General features: G+C 32.1%; 1 protein-coding gene across 1 annotated transcript; it reads left to right on the top strand.

Annotated features, from left to right (window-relative positions):
- The first annotated feature begins 3,324 nt into the window (after positions 1-3,324).
- LOC139491100 (uncharacterized) lies at positions 3,325-9,187 on the top strand. Its single transcript, XM_071278466.1, has 2 exons — positions 3,325-5,271; positions 8,797-9,187. The coding sequence occupies exons 1-2, from the start codon at positions 4,342-4,344 to the stop codon at positions 8,914-8,916; spliced, it is 1,050 nt and encodes a 349-aa protein (XP_071134567.1). The 5' UTR covers positions 3,325-4,341; the 3' UTR covers positions 8,917-9,187.
- Positions 9,188-18,233: the final 9,046 nt, after the last annotated feature.

Raw genomic sequence — 18,233 nt, 5'->3', positions numbered from 1 at the left:
GTAAGATTTTTGTGTGAAGTGCAGACCTGATCAGGATTAAAAGGGTGAAAGAAAATATTAAAATATTAGAACCTCATCTGGGATTATCATTACTTATTATATTCTATTTAAATGTCAAGACTAGCCGTGATCGGATTAACGCAAGTGTTTTTCTTTATTAATTCCACTATGAAAGAAGTAATGATGAAATAGTCATGTACTTCTGTTTGATTATATAACAGATTAGAATTTGTGAAATTGATTTTTTATTATTAAATAATGTCTTGTCTGAACGGACGTTTTTCAAAATACTGTGGTAAAATCCTCCTTGTTTCGCAAAGTTGACTTTACGTTTAGCTTAACCTGGAATCCAGATAAAACATTTTCTGTTTTGCAACCAATGTCAAATATATTCGAACCGGAAGTCAGCTTAAAGTATTGAGAATATTCAATCATGATCTCAGACTTTACATTAAGCTCAAGCGAAACATAAAATGGGGAATGTGTCAAAGAGACAACAACCCGACCATAGAACAAACAACAGCAGGTCACCAATAGGTCTTCAATGCAGCGAGAAATTCCCGCACCCAAACCATAGTTTGCTTTTAAAGTACATACTTGCATAAATCCCCTTGCCGGAAGTACATTGTTTGTTTTCATATAAAAACGACACTATTTTCACTTATTAAAACTGTCAACCGTCTCTAACAATAGTTTCTCAAATTCTAATTTCAGACTTGACTGTATTTAATATTAGGAATGTGTACTAACAACAAAAAAACCACTAAAAACTTGTGTCGATCTAATGTTCTGTGGAAGGGTAAGCTGATCCTGCTCCAAATGTGGCAATCGTTATGTGGCACCCAGTAAGATCTGAGATATAAAACACAAAATTATTCAAATAACAAATGAGTTCTTACTTTTTTTTTTAACTCGAAGTCACCTTTAATTGTCATCATCATATGAAAAATGTGGATTATTGGTGTGATACGACACATGTTGTCAAATGCCTGAATAGTTAGGTGTACTTAAATCTTTACATTTCCATGTACATCTTTATTAAACCTCTATCGATGATATTTTATATTTTGTGACGTAAGTTTAAAAAAAAATCTTTGATCATACACAAAGAAATTGAATTAAGAATATATTTTTCAACTTTGTTTTTTTCACTTATAAAGATATATTTCTTTTCTACACTCCCCCCTTTTTAGCTCACCTGGCAACTTTTGCAAAAATCTTCTCCTGAAACTACTGGGCCAAATTAAACCAAACTTGGCCACAATCATAATTAAGGTATCTAGTTTAAAGAATGTGTCCGGTGACCCAGCCAACCAACCAAGATGGCCGCCATGGTTAAAAGTGGAACATAGGGGTAAAATGTAGATTTTGGCTTATATCTCTGAAACCAAAGCATTTACATCTATCTGCTCTGAAATTTTCAGATGAATCGGAGAACCCGTTGTTGGGTTGCTGCCCCTAAATTGGTAATTTTAAGAAAATTTTGCCATTTTTGGTTATAATCTTGAATATTATTATAGATAGAGGTAAACTGTGAACAGCAATAATGTTCAGTAAAGTAAGATCTACAAATAAGTTAACATGATCAAAATAGTCAATTGAACCCTTAATGAGTTATTGCCCTTTATAGTCAATTTTCAACAATTTTTCGTAAATTTTTGTAATCTTTTACAAAAATCTTCTCATCTGAAACTACCAAGTCAAATTTAACCAAACTTGTTCACAATCATCATTAGGGTATGTAGTTTAAAAAATGTGTCCGTTGACCCGGCTTGCCAACCAAGATGGCCGCCATGGCTAAAATTAGAACATAGGGGTAAAATATAGATTTTGGCTTATAACTCTGAAACCAAAGCGTTTAGAGCAAATCCGACCGGTTAAAATTGTTTATCAAGTCAATATCTATCTGCTTTGTAATTTTCAGATGAATCGGACAACCCGTTGTTTGGTTGCTACCCCTTTATTGGTAATTTTAAGGAAATTTTGCCGTTTTGGTTATTATCTTGAATATTATTATAGATAGAGATAATCTGTAAACACCAATAATGTTTAGCAAAGTAAGATCTACAAAAAAGTCAAATGCCCAAAATGGTCAGTTGACCCCTTCAGGAGTTATTGCCCTTTATAGTCAATTTTGTAATTTTTTACAAAAATCTTCTCCTCTGAAACTACTGGGTCAAATTTAACCAAACTTAGCCACAATCATTTTTAGGGTATCTAGTTTAACAAATGTGTGCGGTGACCCTGCCAACAAACCAAGATGGTCGCCATGGCTAACAATAGAACATAGGGTAAAATGTAGATTTTGGCTTATAACTCTGAAACCAAATCATTTAGAGCAAATTTGACAAGACGTTAAATTGTTTATCAAGTCAATATCTATCTGCCCTGAAATTTTCAGATGAATTGGACAACTGGTTGTGGGGTTGCTGCTTCCCAATCAGTATTTTTTAAAGAAATTTTGCTGTTATGGGTTATTTTCTTGAATAGTATTATAGATAGAGATAAACTGTAAACAGCAATAATGTTCAGCAAAGCAAGATCTACAAATTAGTTAAATGACTAAAATGGTCAGTTGACCCCTTAAGGAGTTATTGCCCTTTATAGTCAACATTTAACAATTTCCATTAATTAGTAAATTTTTGTAACTAGTGGGCCAAGTTTACTATAGATAGAGATAATTGTAAGTAACAAGAATGTTCAGTAAAGTAAAATCTACAAACACATCACCATCACCAAAACACAATTGTGTCATGAATCCATCTGTGTCCTTTGTTTAATATGCACATTCAATTTAAACAAGGTGAGCGACACAGGCTCTTAAGAGACTCTAGTTTTACAATGTTTAAGCATCTGCTAGTTGGGGAGGTTTAATACGGTGTACAGGATATGAGAATTATGTAAATAATTTCATCAAACGAAGAAATGATTTGCATATACAAGTCAATTATATAACTTATTATACATGTTATATTACGATACTTTTCGCTATATATATAAATTCTTTATTTGTATTGTCAGAAATATTATTTGCACTTCGAAATCGATTCTTTTTAATTTGATCAAAGTTTTATTATGTCTTTCACGTTTCTATGTACGTGTTCTTCAGAATAACAATCCACTCATTATCTTTTTTCACGTTTTTAAATACTATTAAAAATGAACAGCTTTACCAAGGTGTCACTCTGATACAATTAACATATTGATTCTAATAAATAAACCAAGCCGTTTAATTCCTACATATATATGATTGTTCTTTTGTATTGTATCGTCTGTTTGGTTGCAGTAAATATTTTATTGGTTAAATTGGAAGTTCAATGAAGAATTCAAATTTTGAAATATAACGTGACGTGCCTTATAAAATATTAATACGGACCGAAAAGCGAGCACTAAAAGTTTTGCTGTTTTGTATTCGGTTTGATTAAAAAAAGCCCTTGGTTCGGTGCAACAGTGAATCTTTATCAATATAAAAAGCAGTATAACCGCCATGAGAATATCCAGGTGTTGGATTATAGAATATTACAATGAATAATGTATTGCAAACCCGAAGAGAAGAAAGTACACAGACAAAAGACAGTTGCTGTGTTTTCAATTAATGTTATTTTAAGCAGTTCGTAAAATTACAAAGTAATTAATCATACGCATCGAAGAAAATATGAATTCTTAATTTGCTAGCAATCGTGGATGAATTATCGAGTATAATATATATAACATTTTTGGATCTTAACATGAATCCTAGGATTATATTTATGTTTGATGCTATGCATCAGAGTTAGTTTCTCCGAAGGGGTAGTATTTCCTAGTGAATTATGAGTTTTAAGTTTTAACAAAGTAATTTCACGTACATATTGATTATCTACGTTTGTCATTTTCTTTATACTGAACTCTTGAAACAGACAGTTATAATCATTTTATACAGATAAAAGTAGAGGACTGTTTATTGCACCTGAGATACCGGTGAGATATACAAACATTTCTTCAATTAGATCTATATACTTACAACGTGAAACAAACATATCAGTTTGACGTGTAATATACAAGCTTTTAATTACATTTTGATCGAGGAAAAATCGTTAGTACAACAATCAGTGTGGAAAATTGTCTTATTGAAAACTTTACAAATTAAAAACGTTTCAGTATTTAATGTTGATTGTAACCTTCGTGTCTGTATAGGAAGTATTAAATACTATAGAAGTGATTTGAAATAGAAGAAATTATTGATCATTTCAAATTTAAACGACTTGCGTCTAAGTCATAATTTATTTATTAATCTCAAGGAGAGATATACGTAGATGATATATGATCTGCATATAATATTTTTTTCTGTGGTTGTATGAATGCATGAGTGCATGTACAACATTGATAAATTCTGCAATGGCTATTCCTCTGGATAAAGAAGGTACCAGGAGAAAAGACAACAATTCAACGTCTAAATATAAGCTACAAGATAGTGAGCGGAAACTACCTAGACCTGTTGTATTTTGGAGTGAAAATGAAAAAGATGCTTTTCGTCGAAATAAAGTTGTTCAAACGCGCTATTATATGCTTCTTGATGACATAGAGACTCAACAAAGATCATCCGAGAAGAGCATTCGACATGAAGCACATAAATTCCGACAGAGGTATAAGGCAGACGTTATATGCTCTAGTGACAATTCGTCATCTGTCGGATTTTCAGATGTTACGAGTTTGACAGAAAGTGTTCCGAAAAAGATAGTAAGGGAGAAATCATTTAGTTCTGATTCTGGAAGTGATACTAGTAGTGAGAATTGGACTGAAATTCCAAAGAAAGGAGTTATAACTAAAATAAGAAAATCTAATGTAAAATTCTCATTTATGAATGATGTGATACCAGACGATAGTGCAAGTGTCATTGACCAAGTCAAGGCATCAACTGATTTAAGTACTCAACGGAAGCTGCGTAGTCAGTCTGCGTCTCAGAATAGATCCACAAAAACAAATTTTTCGTCTGGAAGAAGCAAAAGTGCTGTTTTAAAAACTGGGATTTACTCTACAAGAGGAGATGATCAGATGTGTTCTAGTAAAACTAAAACAGTCTTGAATCCTAGAGAAAATACAGAAGAAATTTCAAAGTATAAAACTACAAAACCGAACTCTATCTTTTTTGATAGGTCACAAGCGGCTTATCAGTTAAGAAAGGAATTGCAAAAACTTGCAAAGAACAGAAAGAATGGTGTAGTGAAAGTAGCGTATACAATGGAGGATGCAATTCGTGACGAAAAAGATAAACTAACAGCCAGTAGTAAAAAGGTAGCAGATTATATTCAGAAATTAGAAATCGATAATAAAAACATGAAAATTAATGAATGGACCTCGAAAACTATAGAACCAGTGATCTCTTGATCCGAAAATTATGACGATTACATTTATATACCCTTTTTTTATGCAACACGTGTTATAAGATCATATGGTGTCTTTGTTTCAGTATTGCACGCTTTTTCAATTGTTTTGATTAAAAAATAATTTGTGAAAATGTATATGTCATGTATGTTTTATTTTAATAAGAATAAACACATTGCATATATAGTACTAGCTATGGTCAAAGACAGCAAACCATCGAAATATGTGTGTCGACTAGAATTATGACAATAATTCGTTTTATAATATATATCCTTCGCTTTAAAGTTGCCTGATCAACTGCAATATATATTTTTTTGCGCAGTTTAGAGCATATTTTACACCAATTTCAAAGAAGAAAATATAAAGAATGAATTTATTAGTAAATATGTCTGAAAGAAGTTTGGAACTGGGACGAATTTTACAACTAGACAGACATTTTACAATTCATCGAATTAATCTTTTGTTGTCAAAAATCTTACGTCATTATATTTAGAAAGGTTAAACTCGATGATGACATGGATTAAAAAGTAAAAAAAGATTTAAACGTTTTATTGAATCATACCATATTATCATGATTATTATGTAAAGTAATAACTTATATTAATGATGTAATTATATTTTGTATAAAGAAACCAGAAAGGGCTCATGTGTCTGAAGTGAAAATACCGGGATGTCTAAAACCACATATTCATTTATATTTTTTCATTTCCAAGGCCAACTTTTGATTTTTGAGTAGAATAATATTTATATACAATCAATACAATGTAAACTGCGTCTTTATGATGAACACAGTTTGTCGGAGAATGAGGGCCGAAACATACCCATTTCCTTTCTCACTTTTATACCAAATGAACATTCAAACTTATAGATCAAAACAAACTGACAATGCCATGGCTAAAAAGAAAAAGACAAACAGACACGTAAAAATCTTGACGAACGATGTCCAATATCATACAAAGAATTATATGACAAAAATAAAATGTATGAACCATATAGCTTTTTGAGTATGAATTATGCTCAGACATAACAAATTGCAAACTACAAAAAAATGTATGTACATGAACATGACATGACTGTTTTATAAAAATCTTGAAACGAATTGTTGAAAGAAAATTCTACCGATTTAAAAAGATAATTTCACTGTCCAAGTAATAATTCTAATAAAACATCTTCTCAACACAACGGGTGCCATACATGTGGCGTAAGATATACTTACCCTTCCGGAGCATATGAGATAACCCCGGCCATTCTTGGTGGGGTTCGTGCTGTTCAGTCTTGAGCTGTCTGTATATGATAGTGTTTTGTGAACTGTTGTTTATCTTTGGTCGTGCATATGCTATAGTGTCAGTTTGTTTTCGACTTATATGTATGCAAGCCCCTTTTGTGTCTTTCACCTCTACTAAGCTGTTATGAGAAGATACGTTTGGTCTTTTATTGAATATTTGGTTGGTGTCTAGTTGATGTTTTCCCTATCATCTCGTTTTATTCATATTAAGACGATTTTTTTCGTGAATTTATGAATTAAGCGTTTGAATTTCTTTCAATTGATTTTTGCGTTAAATTCGACATAGATATATTACCAAGCGACAATTGATGCACCATGCGATCATCCATAATAAATAATATTGTAATTTATTCTAACATGAACCATTCTAGTATCTTAAGTGTTCTTTATTACAAATTTTATCTCTGTAATTGGTATTTGAGATTAGTGTTTAAACAGATTTTCACTAATCAATTTGATACTGTGGTATGTACTTATAAGCTACATTTAGGCACGGTTTAACCGTTTTTTTTGTTGACATGGTTTTCTTTCTTTATAATTCCAAGGTCAAAAATTGCATACCAAATTTTTCAATGTAATTTTTCTGAGATCCCATAAATAGGAACTTATCTGTATTCCTCTTGTTACACGTATGTATTGTGTCTGAGTGATAAAAAAAGTTGTACAGTTGCAACTCTGCTCAAGATAATCTTTGTTATCGTAAATATGTAAATGAACATATGTTGTTAACTATCTAGTGCTTTAAAACCAGTTTTCGTAACTTTTAAAGAATTAAACCAAGACCCAAATTCAGAAAATATGATATCAGTAAGAAAATGACACCATTTCTTAGTGACAGACCGACACAATTAAACTAGATTGATAAGTATTCTTTAGCTTATTTCATCTCAGTGTGTGTCAAAACAAACATAAACAAGCATAAAAAATACACGTAAAATTCAAACATAGATGTAAGCAAGTATAGATCCGTACGGCCTTCAAAAATGAGGGGAAAAAATACCGCATTGTGTGCGCTAATAGACACAGGCATTCCAAAATATGCAGCAATAAGAAAACGCGCAGTTTTATATAGAATCCAGCCGACTACAAATACAATTAGATCAGTGAAATCCTCACATGTTCACCTGTTTTCATGCATACATGTACAAGTACAAATAACTTTGTTTTCAGAAACTATTTATGATTTTTCATTATTTAATTTTTGTAGACGGTTATGTACTCTTAGACTAAAAATCATGTGCAAACTCCATAGACTAAAAGATAATATACTGTATTTTTTTTCGTTAAGAAAAGTTTTTATGAACTACATAATACGTCCAAAATGTCATAAAATATTGTACAAAGTGACGCATTTATTTTGCATTTCTACGTACGAGGTATTTGACTATAGTAATGTAACTTTGTTGGGACAAAATTTCAATAAGTTTTACTTGATGTTTGATCAACCATTTATGCATTAAGACGGTAGTTTGTCTTGAAAGAAAGGTACTTTTAAAGATGGAGCATTGATTATAATCGCAATAGAAGTAATTGTTCGCGTTTAATATTGTTTACATACATGGTAATAGCTTTATTATCGTGACCAGTAGAACTTTGGCAGTCCCTTTTATTAGCGTGACATGTGATATTTTGAATGTAAACATTTAGATATTTAAATGACTAGGCTATAATGAATTTCGTTTTTACAATTTCATTTTGTTGACAAAGTAAAACAGAAGTCAATTGAAAAATTAATAACTTGAACAGCGAAGCCATTGTATTCCACAAAATTATTATTTGATAATGAAATATGTCGTTTTAAACGTACATTAAATAACATTGAATCGTTCGTACTTCTCGACTCGATTTCTGAATGAGTACCGTATAGATTTCATTGATATAGTATTAAGACCCCGAAAACCAGTCTAAAATATAAATGTAGTCATTCAGATTTGATCAGTCCCAGTCCAAAAGATCAGTTTGAACAATGATAGAATAGATAAGATTCGGTCCATTTATATTCTAGATTAATTGCTCTACGGATTTAAAGTAAAATAGGGAAAATTGACGTTCAACGTATACCACTTTTCAAGCTCTCAAACAGAAGTATTAGATACGGTTTCAAAACTTTCAGCAAATTCACAAATGCTTTTACTTATTTTGATTTATAGTATTGGCCGGACAACAACAGGACAAATGGTCAGAACACATCCGAAGTCTACCAATGGATCTTTAACACAGCGAGAAAATCCCGCACCCGAAGGCGTGCTTTAGCTGGCCATAACTTATAAATGTGTACTATTTCAATGAAAGGACATAAAACTAAGGCCAATACACACTCTTGTTCTGGTTTACTGTGACAATTTAAAGATGGACGTTCGGCTACAACGTGATGCATTATACTATATGACAATACTGAGAAAAGCACTATAATGGTTCGCCACAATTGTTTCGAGTTCGTTGTCTCATGTACAGTTATCCCTGAATATTATCTCGTTCAAAATCTCAGTGACAATACATTTTCAACAAAGGGTTTATGAAACATGTTTCGGTTTATTATGTGTCCTATACTTTATCCTTAATATTTGTGTCGAATAGGTCTACATATTTCATGAACATCAAACATTATAAAGATTTCAATGTGTCAATAAGTTACGTTTTCTTCTGTTATATACCTGAGGTATAAATCGATTATCCCAACTTCAATTTTGAAAAAGTAAATAAAGAACAGTGAAAATGTGTTACAATATTGACACGAAAATAATAAGTCTTTGCATTGTATAATCTTCCGTTTTTTATATGAGATTATACTACTAGATCTCTCGTCTTATTAAGCTTTATATTATTAATAATGCATGTTCCAAGATATTTTATAACCATCATTCAGTCGAGGAATATATAATGCCTTGATCCAGCTATATTCAGTATCTAACTTAAAAAACAAGACGATATGTATTTATAAATTGTTCACTGGTTATATTTATTATATGCCAGCTCAATTCTGACGAAATTTTCATATATGTGCATGCAATTTAAAGATACAGATTTGCGCCAATTATAAATTATTATGATAGTTAGGCATCACTGCAATATATAAGTACAAAACTAACTAATTGCAATACATGTTTGCTCTAAACATTCATGAAATATTTGCCACTGCATCTACGATAAACAATCAAAAGTTAATACTGTGTTACTAATTAAAGGAGTAGGTCCGGTAAGGACCGATTTTGGCCTCAAATTTCAGGTTCATCTGACGAAAGATTTTTACCACTTTTTAAAGACTTAAGTGTCTATTTTATTTGAATTAATTAGTTTATGTGAAAGATTTTAACAGATTTAGTCATTAAAACGATCCAATTCAAGCTCAAATATGAAAAATCTACCTAATATGCCGAAAAATGTCACTTTTCAGATGGTTTTTGGTAAAAATGAAAGTGGCCGCATCCGTGTTCATCCTCAACCTTTATATATGTTATGTATTATCATAAAATACAACTTACATTTCAATATAAAGGATGAACACGAATGCGGCCACTTTCGTTTTACACGAAAACCGTCTAAAATTTAACTAAAATGCTAGAATTATGAGGATTTCAGTAATTTAGCATGACTTAATGGTGCTAGTACCGGATATATGTGCATTGTATTGTCAAAAACTGCCCATATTTACGTAGGAGAAGCATTCCACTGTCCAATAAATAACTAAAGGTTTACATTTTAACAATTTGGTAAAACTGCTATATTTTGGGGCCAAAAAGGGGTCTTACTGAACCTACTCCTTTGCAATTTTGTTAAACATAACAAACTGACTGTGAACAATTGAACAATCTATAAATAGCCACCCACTTAATCAATAGTTGAAGCACTTAGTCTATTCAAAACTTGCAAGATCAAATTATTTTTTTTAGTGTGAAATGCCTTCATATAAATTTAAAACAATAATAATCATATTGACAAAAAATTTATAAAAGCTTGCAAGTGAAGATAATTTTTCATTATGATTTTATTTTTCTTATCTGGTGTCTATTTATTTGAGAGAAGAACTAAGCGATATTTTTTTAATTTAGGGTAAAAATCCCTGCCCACCCCCAGAGAATCAAATGGTTGATCACTAATTAGCATAAGACGCTCTCTTGGGATCCATGTACATTTTCAACATTAATGTTTGATCTTTTTTTTGTTGATTTTGTATATTGTGAGTTTCAATCTGTCTAATATTTTTTTTGCAAAGTAACTGTTCGGAGGAAAATTGTTGCCCTACCCCAACACATTGTTCTGACTTCAAACAGACAAGTCTTTGCTTAAAATGCAGCATATACCAATTTTAGAGTATATATATATACGACGCTAGATTAAAAAACTGACGAGGAAAGGTAACACACGGCCACCGAAAGCTTTATTATTGTGAAGCCCAGGTGTTCGTGTGGTCTGTTTGATTAACTTGTGTCTCATCCCTTTTGCACATTTACGCAAATAAAATATGTTTAAACTAATCGTGTGGTCTAGCGGGACGGCTAGAGTGCAGGCGATTCGGTGTCACGATATCTCAGTAGCATGGGTTCGCATGAGTTCGAATCCCGGCGAGGGAAGAACAAAAAAATTGCGAAAGCAAATTTACAGATCTAACACTGTTGGGTTGATGTTTAGACGAGTTGTATATACATAATGTACACAGCCATGTATCACCAAATTTCGCAAATGTTTTGTTCTTCCCTCGTCGGGATTCGAACCCATGCTACTGAGATATCGTGACACCAAATCGTTGGGTTGATGTTTAGACGAGTTGTATATATTTATATATATACAAGTATGGACACAGACGCAAATTGTCAGTGGGGTTAAAGGTCGTTACAAATGTATTGAAAGCTAGACTGGAAATGTGTATTAACAAATTGAGTTGATGTGTACATGTCTTCATTCAAATGCATTGACTGATAAAAAAGGGGGCTTCAACTTCCACCCCTCTCTATGAATTAGTTGTTTGAGTGTTTGAATATGGAGTTTGTTAATAAATAGCTGCACTCTAAGCGCATGATATGTCTTGATTCCTTTAAAACTTGCTTAAAGGTTGAACTATTTTGTTTTGTACAATTATTAGTCTATTTGTTTTCTCATTTCATTTGTTTTATATTTGTCATTTTAAGGTCTTTTATAGCTGACTGTGCTGTATGAGCTTTTGTCATTGTTGAAGGCTATTTGGGGACCTGTAGTTGTTAATCTTGTTTTAAATTTTGGAATGTAGCTGATGTCAACAGACATAGACAATTCACCCAAGTTTTATAAAATGATGTGGAAGTGTTTATGTGAATAATTAAGATGGGAAATGAGGAAAGTGTCAAAGTGACAACAACCCAACCATAGAGTAGACAACAGCTGAAGGCCTCCAATGGGTTTTCAATGTAGCCAGAAACTCCTGCACTTATAGGTGTCCAAAAACTATAAAATCCCTTATTTTTTTTTAGCATATATAAAAATTCATAACACAGAAATGTATAATCTGAAATTTATTACAATCAAAAGGGACCTTAGGTCAATAGTGTAAACAATTCCCCAAAGTTTAATTAAAGGTGATGGATGCATTTTTGTGTTATTGTTCAAAATTGGAAAATTCTCTCTTTTTTAAGGATAAAATCTCTCTTCATAACATGGAAATGAAAATTCTAAAATTTATAAAATCGATGTGGAGCTAATGTCAATAGATATAAACATTTCAACAAAGTTTCTTGAGAGTAGGGGGAAGTGTTTTCTAGTTATTGTCTGAAGTGTGGATGATGGACTGATAGACAACAGTATACTATAATATGTTGTGTGTGAGACATTGGTATAATAAAATGGTTTTGAATGAATAATGACTAGAAACTGTCTAATGCAGTTATTGAGGGAACGACAGTGAAGAAATTGCTGAGATCAATGCGTTTGAATCCTAAGAATTCAATTTTTGTTGAATTGAAACAAAGTTCAATTTTTGGCCCTTTGGATCTTAATGTAGACCAATTTGAAAACGGGACAATCCTGTGCAATTGAATATTTCTGGCTATTGGCAATACTGTGCAATTGAAAATTTCTTGCTATTGCGCAATATTGTGCAATTAGATATTTCTTGCTATTGTGCAATACTGTGCAATTAAAAATTTCTTGATATTGCACAATACTGTGCAATTGGAGATTTCGTGCTAGTGTGCAATACTGTGCAATTGAACATTTCTTGCTATTGAACAATACTGTGCAATTGAAGATTTCTTGCTATTGCAGAATACTGCGCAATTGAAAATTTCTTGCTATTGCACAATACTTAGTATAATAATTTTTGACCCCGATTTGGACCAACTTGAAAACTGGGCCCATAATCAAAAATCTAAGTACATGTTAAGACTCACCATATCAAATAACCCCAAGAATTCAATTTTTATTAAAATCGAGCTTATTTTAATTTTGGACCCTTTGGACTTTAATGTAGACCAATTAGAAAACAGGACCTAAAATTAAGAATTTGGACATGGTTAGATTTCTCATATCAAAGAAGCACAATACCGTAATTCATTTTTTTGATGAAATCAAACAAAGTTTAATTTTGGCCCCTTATTCCTTTGGACCAAAACTCCAAAATTAATCCAAACCTTCCTTTTGTGGTCATAAACCTTTATAGATTTCTATTAACTTATACTAAAGTTATTGTTCAAAAACCAAGAAAAATGCTTGTTTGGGGCCTGTTTTTGGCCCCTAAATCCTACACTGTTGGAATTAAAATTACCAAAATCTATCCCAACCCTCCTTATGTGGCCATAGACCTTCTGTTTACCAATACTTAAGTTATAGACCAAAAACCAAGAGCAATGCTAATTTGGCCCCTTATTCCTAAACTGTTGAGACCAAAATACCCCAAATCAATCCCACCCTTCCTTTCATGGTCATAAATCTTGTGTCTAAATTTCATATATTTCTATTTTACTTTTACTGAAGTTAGAGTGCGAAAACCGAATGTCTTTGGATGAAGACGATGATGCCAACGTGATACCAATGTACAACCAAAAAGTTTTCAATTTTTGCGGTTGTATAAAAATGATCTCAAATCAAATTTTTAATGGAGTTTGCAACAGTAATTATTCAACTACTCATTTTAATACATCATAAAGTATTAAAGTGTAAATGTCATACAGTCATGGTGATGATGCCTCCGCTAGCATATAACAATATAAAGGTACATAAATCAAGAACTGTAAAGTGAAGCTGCTAAAAATTGAACTTAAACCGAGTTTAGAGGTACCGGTTATAAGCATTGTATACACATTTCGCTAAATTTAGTTGAGACAAACTTGAGAAATTTTTCCATTTGTGAAAGGGGATAACCCTAGAATGACAATCAAAGTGCTTGTAATCACTGAATGGCTATTAAAGACTGTTTAAATTTATCAGTTGCCTGAGTTGGTAGTAAAGTGAATTTTGCATTGTATATTGTATATATAGCATTATTTTAAGTCGATTCAACTTCTATTCTGGACAGAGAAAGATAACTCCAATTTTCAAAGAAGATTTCATAAAGCAATGGTTTTAGGTAATATTAATTCAACAACCATTCTGGACAAAGAAAGATAACTCCAATTTGTTGTCTTGAATCTACAAAAATGTTTATTTTGGGCCCTCAATTCCTCTACTGTTTGCCCCATAACCCACAAAATAGACCCCAAACTTCTACTAATGGTATTAAATATTATGGTACAGTTTCAGAACAATTGAAATACTTATACACAACTTTTTGTACTGACACAAGATTAATGTGTGTATTGGGCACCTTTGGAACCCTTATTCATAAACCTTAGGGACTATATATATATAACCGCCCTAAAACAATCCCAAGCTTCCTTTTATGATTATAAATATTATGTTATAATTTAATGGCTTCCTTTTTACTTATACTGAAGTTATTATCTGGAAACCATCCGTCTTGGGAAGACGACGACAGGATACCTACATGTATTTCAACTGCAAAAATTTCTGTGGTTGTATAAAAATTTCAAATATGTACAATGAAATATAGTTTTAGAAATTGATAAGCCTAGATAGGCCTTATAATTTTTTCCCCACATAGTTGAAGGACCATTTACACTCAGGACCGAGTCATAAGTAGACAGTACAGTCTACAGATGTATTAAAACAACCTAGCATCATATTGCTAGTAGTGGGAGTAGCATTCTTGGGTAAATTTGTTCTTTTTTTTTTATAATATGTTTGGTTCAAATCAAAATTGAATGCTTTTATCTCCCTAATACTTACATTGTAAATAGAGGTGGTACTACTTTGACAAATCCTTGTACATGAGAGTTTTCTGTCAAATCCTTATTTCACAAAGAATGATTTGCATAACAATGAACTGAGCTCAAAGCAAAGTACTTTAATAATACACTTAGACAAAGAGCTAAATCCAGTGATATACTTTGTACTACAGGTCCTTCATTAACATCCATTGACCAAAACCATATCTCACCAACATTCCATACTACATGGTTGGATTTGGAAGTCCTGAAAAAGACATGATTTTTTTTAACATATTTTAAGTATATATACACAGGTTAAAACTTTCTTGTTGTATAATCATTCCGTATCTATATATATATAGCTAGAAACTATCAATTTGCTTAATGCACATATTGATAATCATATATGTTGAGTGTACCTCTGTTGGAAATAAGAACACACAAACCTCAGTGGCGGATGCAGGAATTTTCGAAAGGGGGGTGCTAGCCCAGGGCAAAAGGGGGGGGGGGGGGGGTGCAAAACATTTGTCCCGATTCAAATGCATTGATCGGCCAAAATAAAGGGGGGGCGCACCCCCGGAACCCCCCCTCTGGATCCGCCACTGAACCTCCACCTAGTTTTAGTCAATGGACAAAACATTCATAACTATAAAATATTATAGATCTAAGACTTGTCAGTGTCTATTTACCATTGCCACTGAATCAGTGATATATGTATTGTACACATAATTATATACATGCAAGACTAAAATTATAAAGTACATACATGTTTGTATATAAGACTAAAACTGACATTCAGTCTTTACAACATCTTCATTCCCAAAGTCATTTTCAAATCTGACTTCATGGTGAAATAAGATTCCATATCTAAAACCAATTAAAAGGAAAAATCCCTCTGATAGACTAGCATTTAAATCCGATTTCTAAAATGGAAGCTAGGACACCTTGGAACTTAGAACTAAAAAATATCGAACAATATATCTGATATATTTCAAATGCATGTACACTTGTACATGAAATAATATAAATCTCTAAAATTCACCATATTGTTCCCTATTTCATCTTCTGTTAGATACTGTATATCCAGTGGCGGATCCAGAAATTTTCTTAAGTTGGGGCCCACTGACTGACCTAAAAGGGGGCTTGCTCAAGTCATGATTGAGATTCAGTGATTCCATATATAAGCAACCAAATTTTTTCTCAAAAAGCAGCCCCCCCCCCTAAATTCGCCTCTGATATTAACCTCTAGATGTCTTTCAATTACATTCAGTTTAGTGTGGGTTGATCTTTGATTGTTGTACATGTTACAACCAGATTCCCAGCATACTAAAAATGTTTTAACACAACACGAGCGCAAGCTTGATACCTAAAGGGTGTCCTCACATAGGGTTTTCGCTGGCGGTCGCCATTTTCCCAATTAGCGAAAAAATAATACTTGTGGCGATAAAAATTCGTCATTTGCTAAAGAATTTGGCGAAAGAAATATATTATAATAGAAAGATCTATTTTCCTCCTTCTTGTTTATTTACTTTTTTTTCGAGTTTCTCGGACTTTAACCCTAGAAAGCCAGTAAAACATTTTATTAATGTCAAAAGGTATTCCAAACAGGTTAAAATCCAAGAAATTTGCACAGCAGGTGCTTCAAAAACATTGCAAATGGCCCAAGACCACAATTAATTACCCCACTGTTCGTTGTTCATGAATGTAGTTCCTTTTAATTAGTCATTAGAGTGTATTTTTCCTGATTTTTTTTTCTTTCCCTTCCCCACTCATTTCTTAGATTTTATTGGGTGGAAATGAAAGATCAGAGGTGAAATATTTTTTTGGATGTTGTATTTAAACTGATTTTGATATGGAATGAGTGATTAGGCCAAGTGCTAAAAGGTCATATTTACAGTTTTCGGAACATCTCTTGACTTGTCCATAGGGGTATGGATGTATATTGGCTAAATTTGTAAAAGTGATTGCTTCAATCTTTCTGAATTTTGGATATATTTTTGGACTAGTGCTATACATAAGACACACAAAAAATTTGACAAAAGTGCATGGTGCAATTTTTTTAATGATACAAAATGTTCAAAAGAAATGATAGAGAAATTAATTGTGGTCTGTGGCCATAATTTTTCCTTTAATTGCATGTTAAAAGTCTTAAAAACTGTAAACTTCCCATGTAAAAGTCAAAATAAAACCTGTAAACCTCCTTTACAAAACCACATAAAGACTTAAAAAAAAATGTATATAGTGTATATAATGTTGTTGAGTTACGATTGTTAATTTATCTTTCAATCATTTTTTTGGTGGTGGAACTGTTCGACATACAATTACGTATGGTTACCCTATAAAGGGTGTAAAGATCCAGAGAAGAAGAAGAAGAATTGTATAGTCTGACGCGTGTACAAAGTTGAAGGTGTTAATTGGATGTTATTATAGCAATAAAACAGGGGACACGCGACTCGTTAATCTCATTTGTGTGTACTGTTATTACCTTAGGATGAAGCCACATCTTATGTTGTTCCTATCAAGAACAATGAATTATACTGTTAGAAAGGAAATAATATTTCATGTTTTTGTTTCAATAAATCCTTCAAAGGAAAGTTGACCTTTTTTTTGTTTTTGTTTCAATTTTATAGCGTGTGCATTTCCTTTGCTCTACCAAACTGACTGAAGTCATTCAACTTTTATGTTTAGTCCTCGTCGTGGGGTCTGGACACACGCTTAAATAATAAAGATGGCAAAGCGTGGCTGAGAGTTCTACAAATAAAGCATCGAATTGACATAACAAGAGTACACTTAGAGCATACTTATTAAGCAAATGAATCAAAATATTATATTCCATTATGCACGCTCCATATATATCTCCATTCGTTTATTCATACTTTGACTTTGATGAAAACAGATACATACATTATCTTATACATATTCTTCATATTTAAAAATAAAAAAAAGAAGCTCAATCTTTTTCTTCTTCACAAATGTTAAATTTCTTCATCTACCAATATACTAATATAAACTTCACAATCTCTTTCTTCCTCACAAATGTTTCATTTCTTCGTCTATCTATATAATAAAACATTTTAATTAGACATTTCTGCTCGTATATTTTAAAAAAAACATTAAATACAAATTTCTTTATATCTAATTAAAAAAAAAATGTTTTCTTGTCGCTAAATAGTCTTCTTGTCGCTTGTTGTCGCTAAAATAATTCTTGTTGTCGCTTCTTGTCGCTTGTTGACGCTTGTTGTCGCTTCTTGACGCTTGTTGTCGCTAATTAGTGAGACCCCATTTTCATGCAAACATGCAACGTGAATGTGATTGGTTATCAAATAATACGAAAATAATGCATGAACCGTTGA

Source organism: Mytilus edulis, chromosome 10 (assembly GCF_963676685.1).
Source record: "Mytilus edulis chromosome 10, xbMytEdul2.2, whole genome shotgun sequence".
NCBI lineage: Eukaryota > Metazoa > Mollusca > Bivalvia > Mytilida > Mytilidae > Mytilus > Mytilus edulis.
Note: the sequence above shows the minus strand (reverse complement) of the source record. Positions and strands in the feature narration are given on the sequence as shown.

Excerpts from the sequence above, each read along its gene's own strand:
- LOC139491100 (XM_071278466.1), top strand. The coding sequence starts at position 4,342 with ATGAGTGCATGTACAACATTGATAAATTCTGCAATGGCTATTCCTCTG. Across the intron at positions 5,272-8,796 it reads TAACAGCCAGTAGTAAAAAG|TATTGGCCGGACAACAACAG; the intron begins GTAGCAGATTAT and ends TTTGATTTATAG.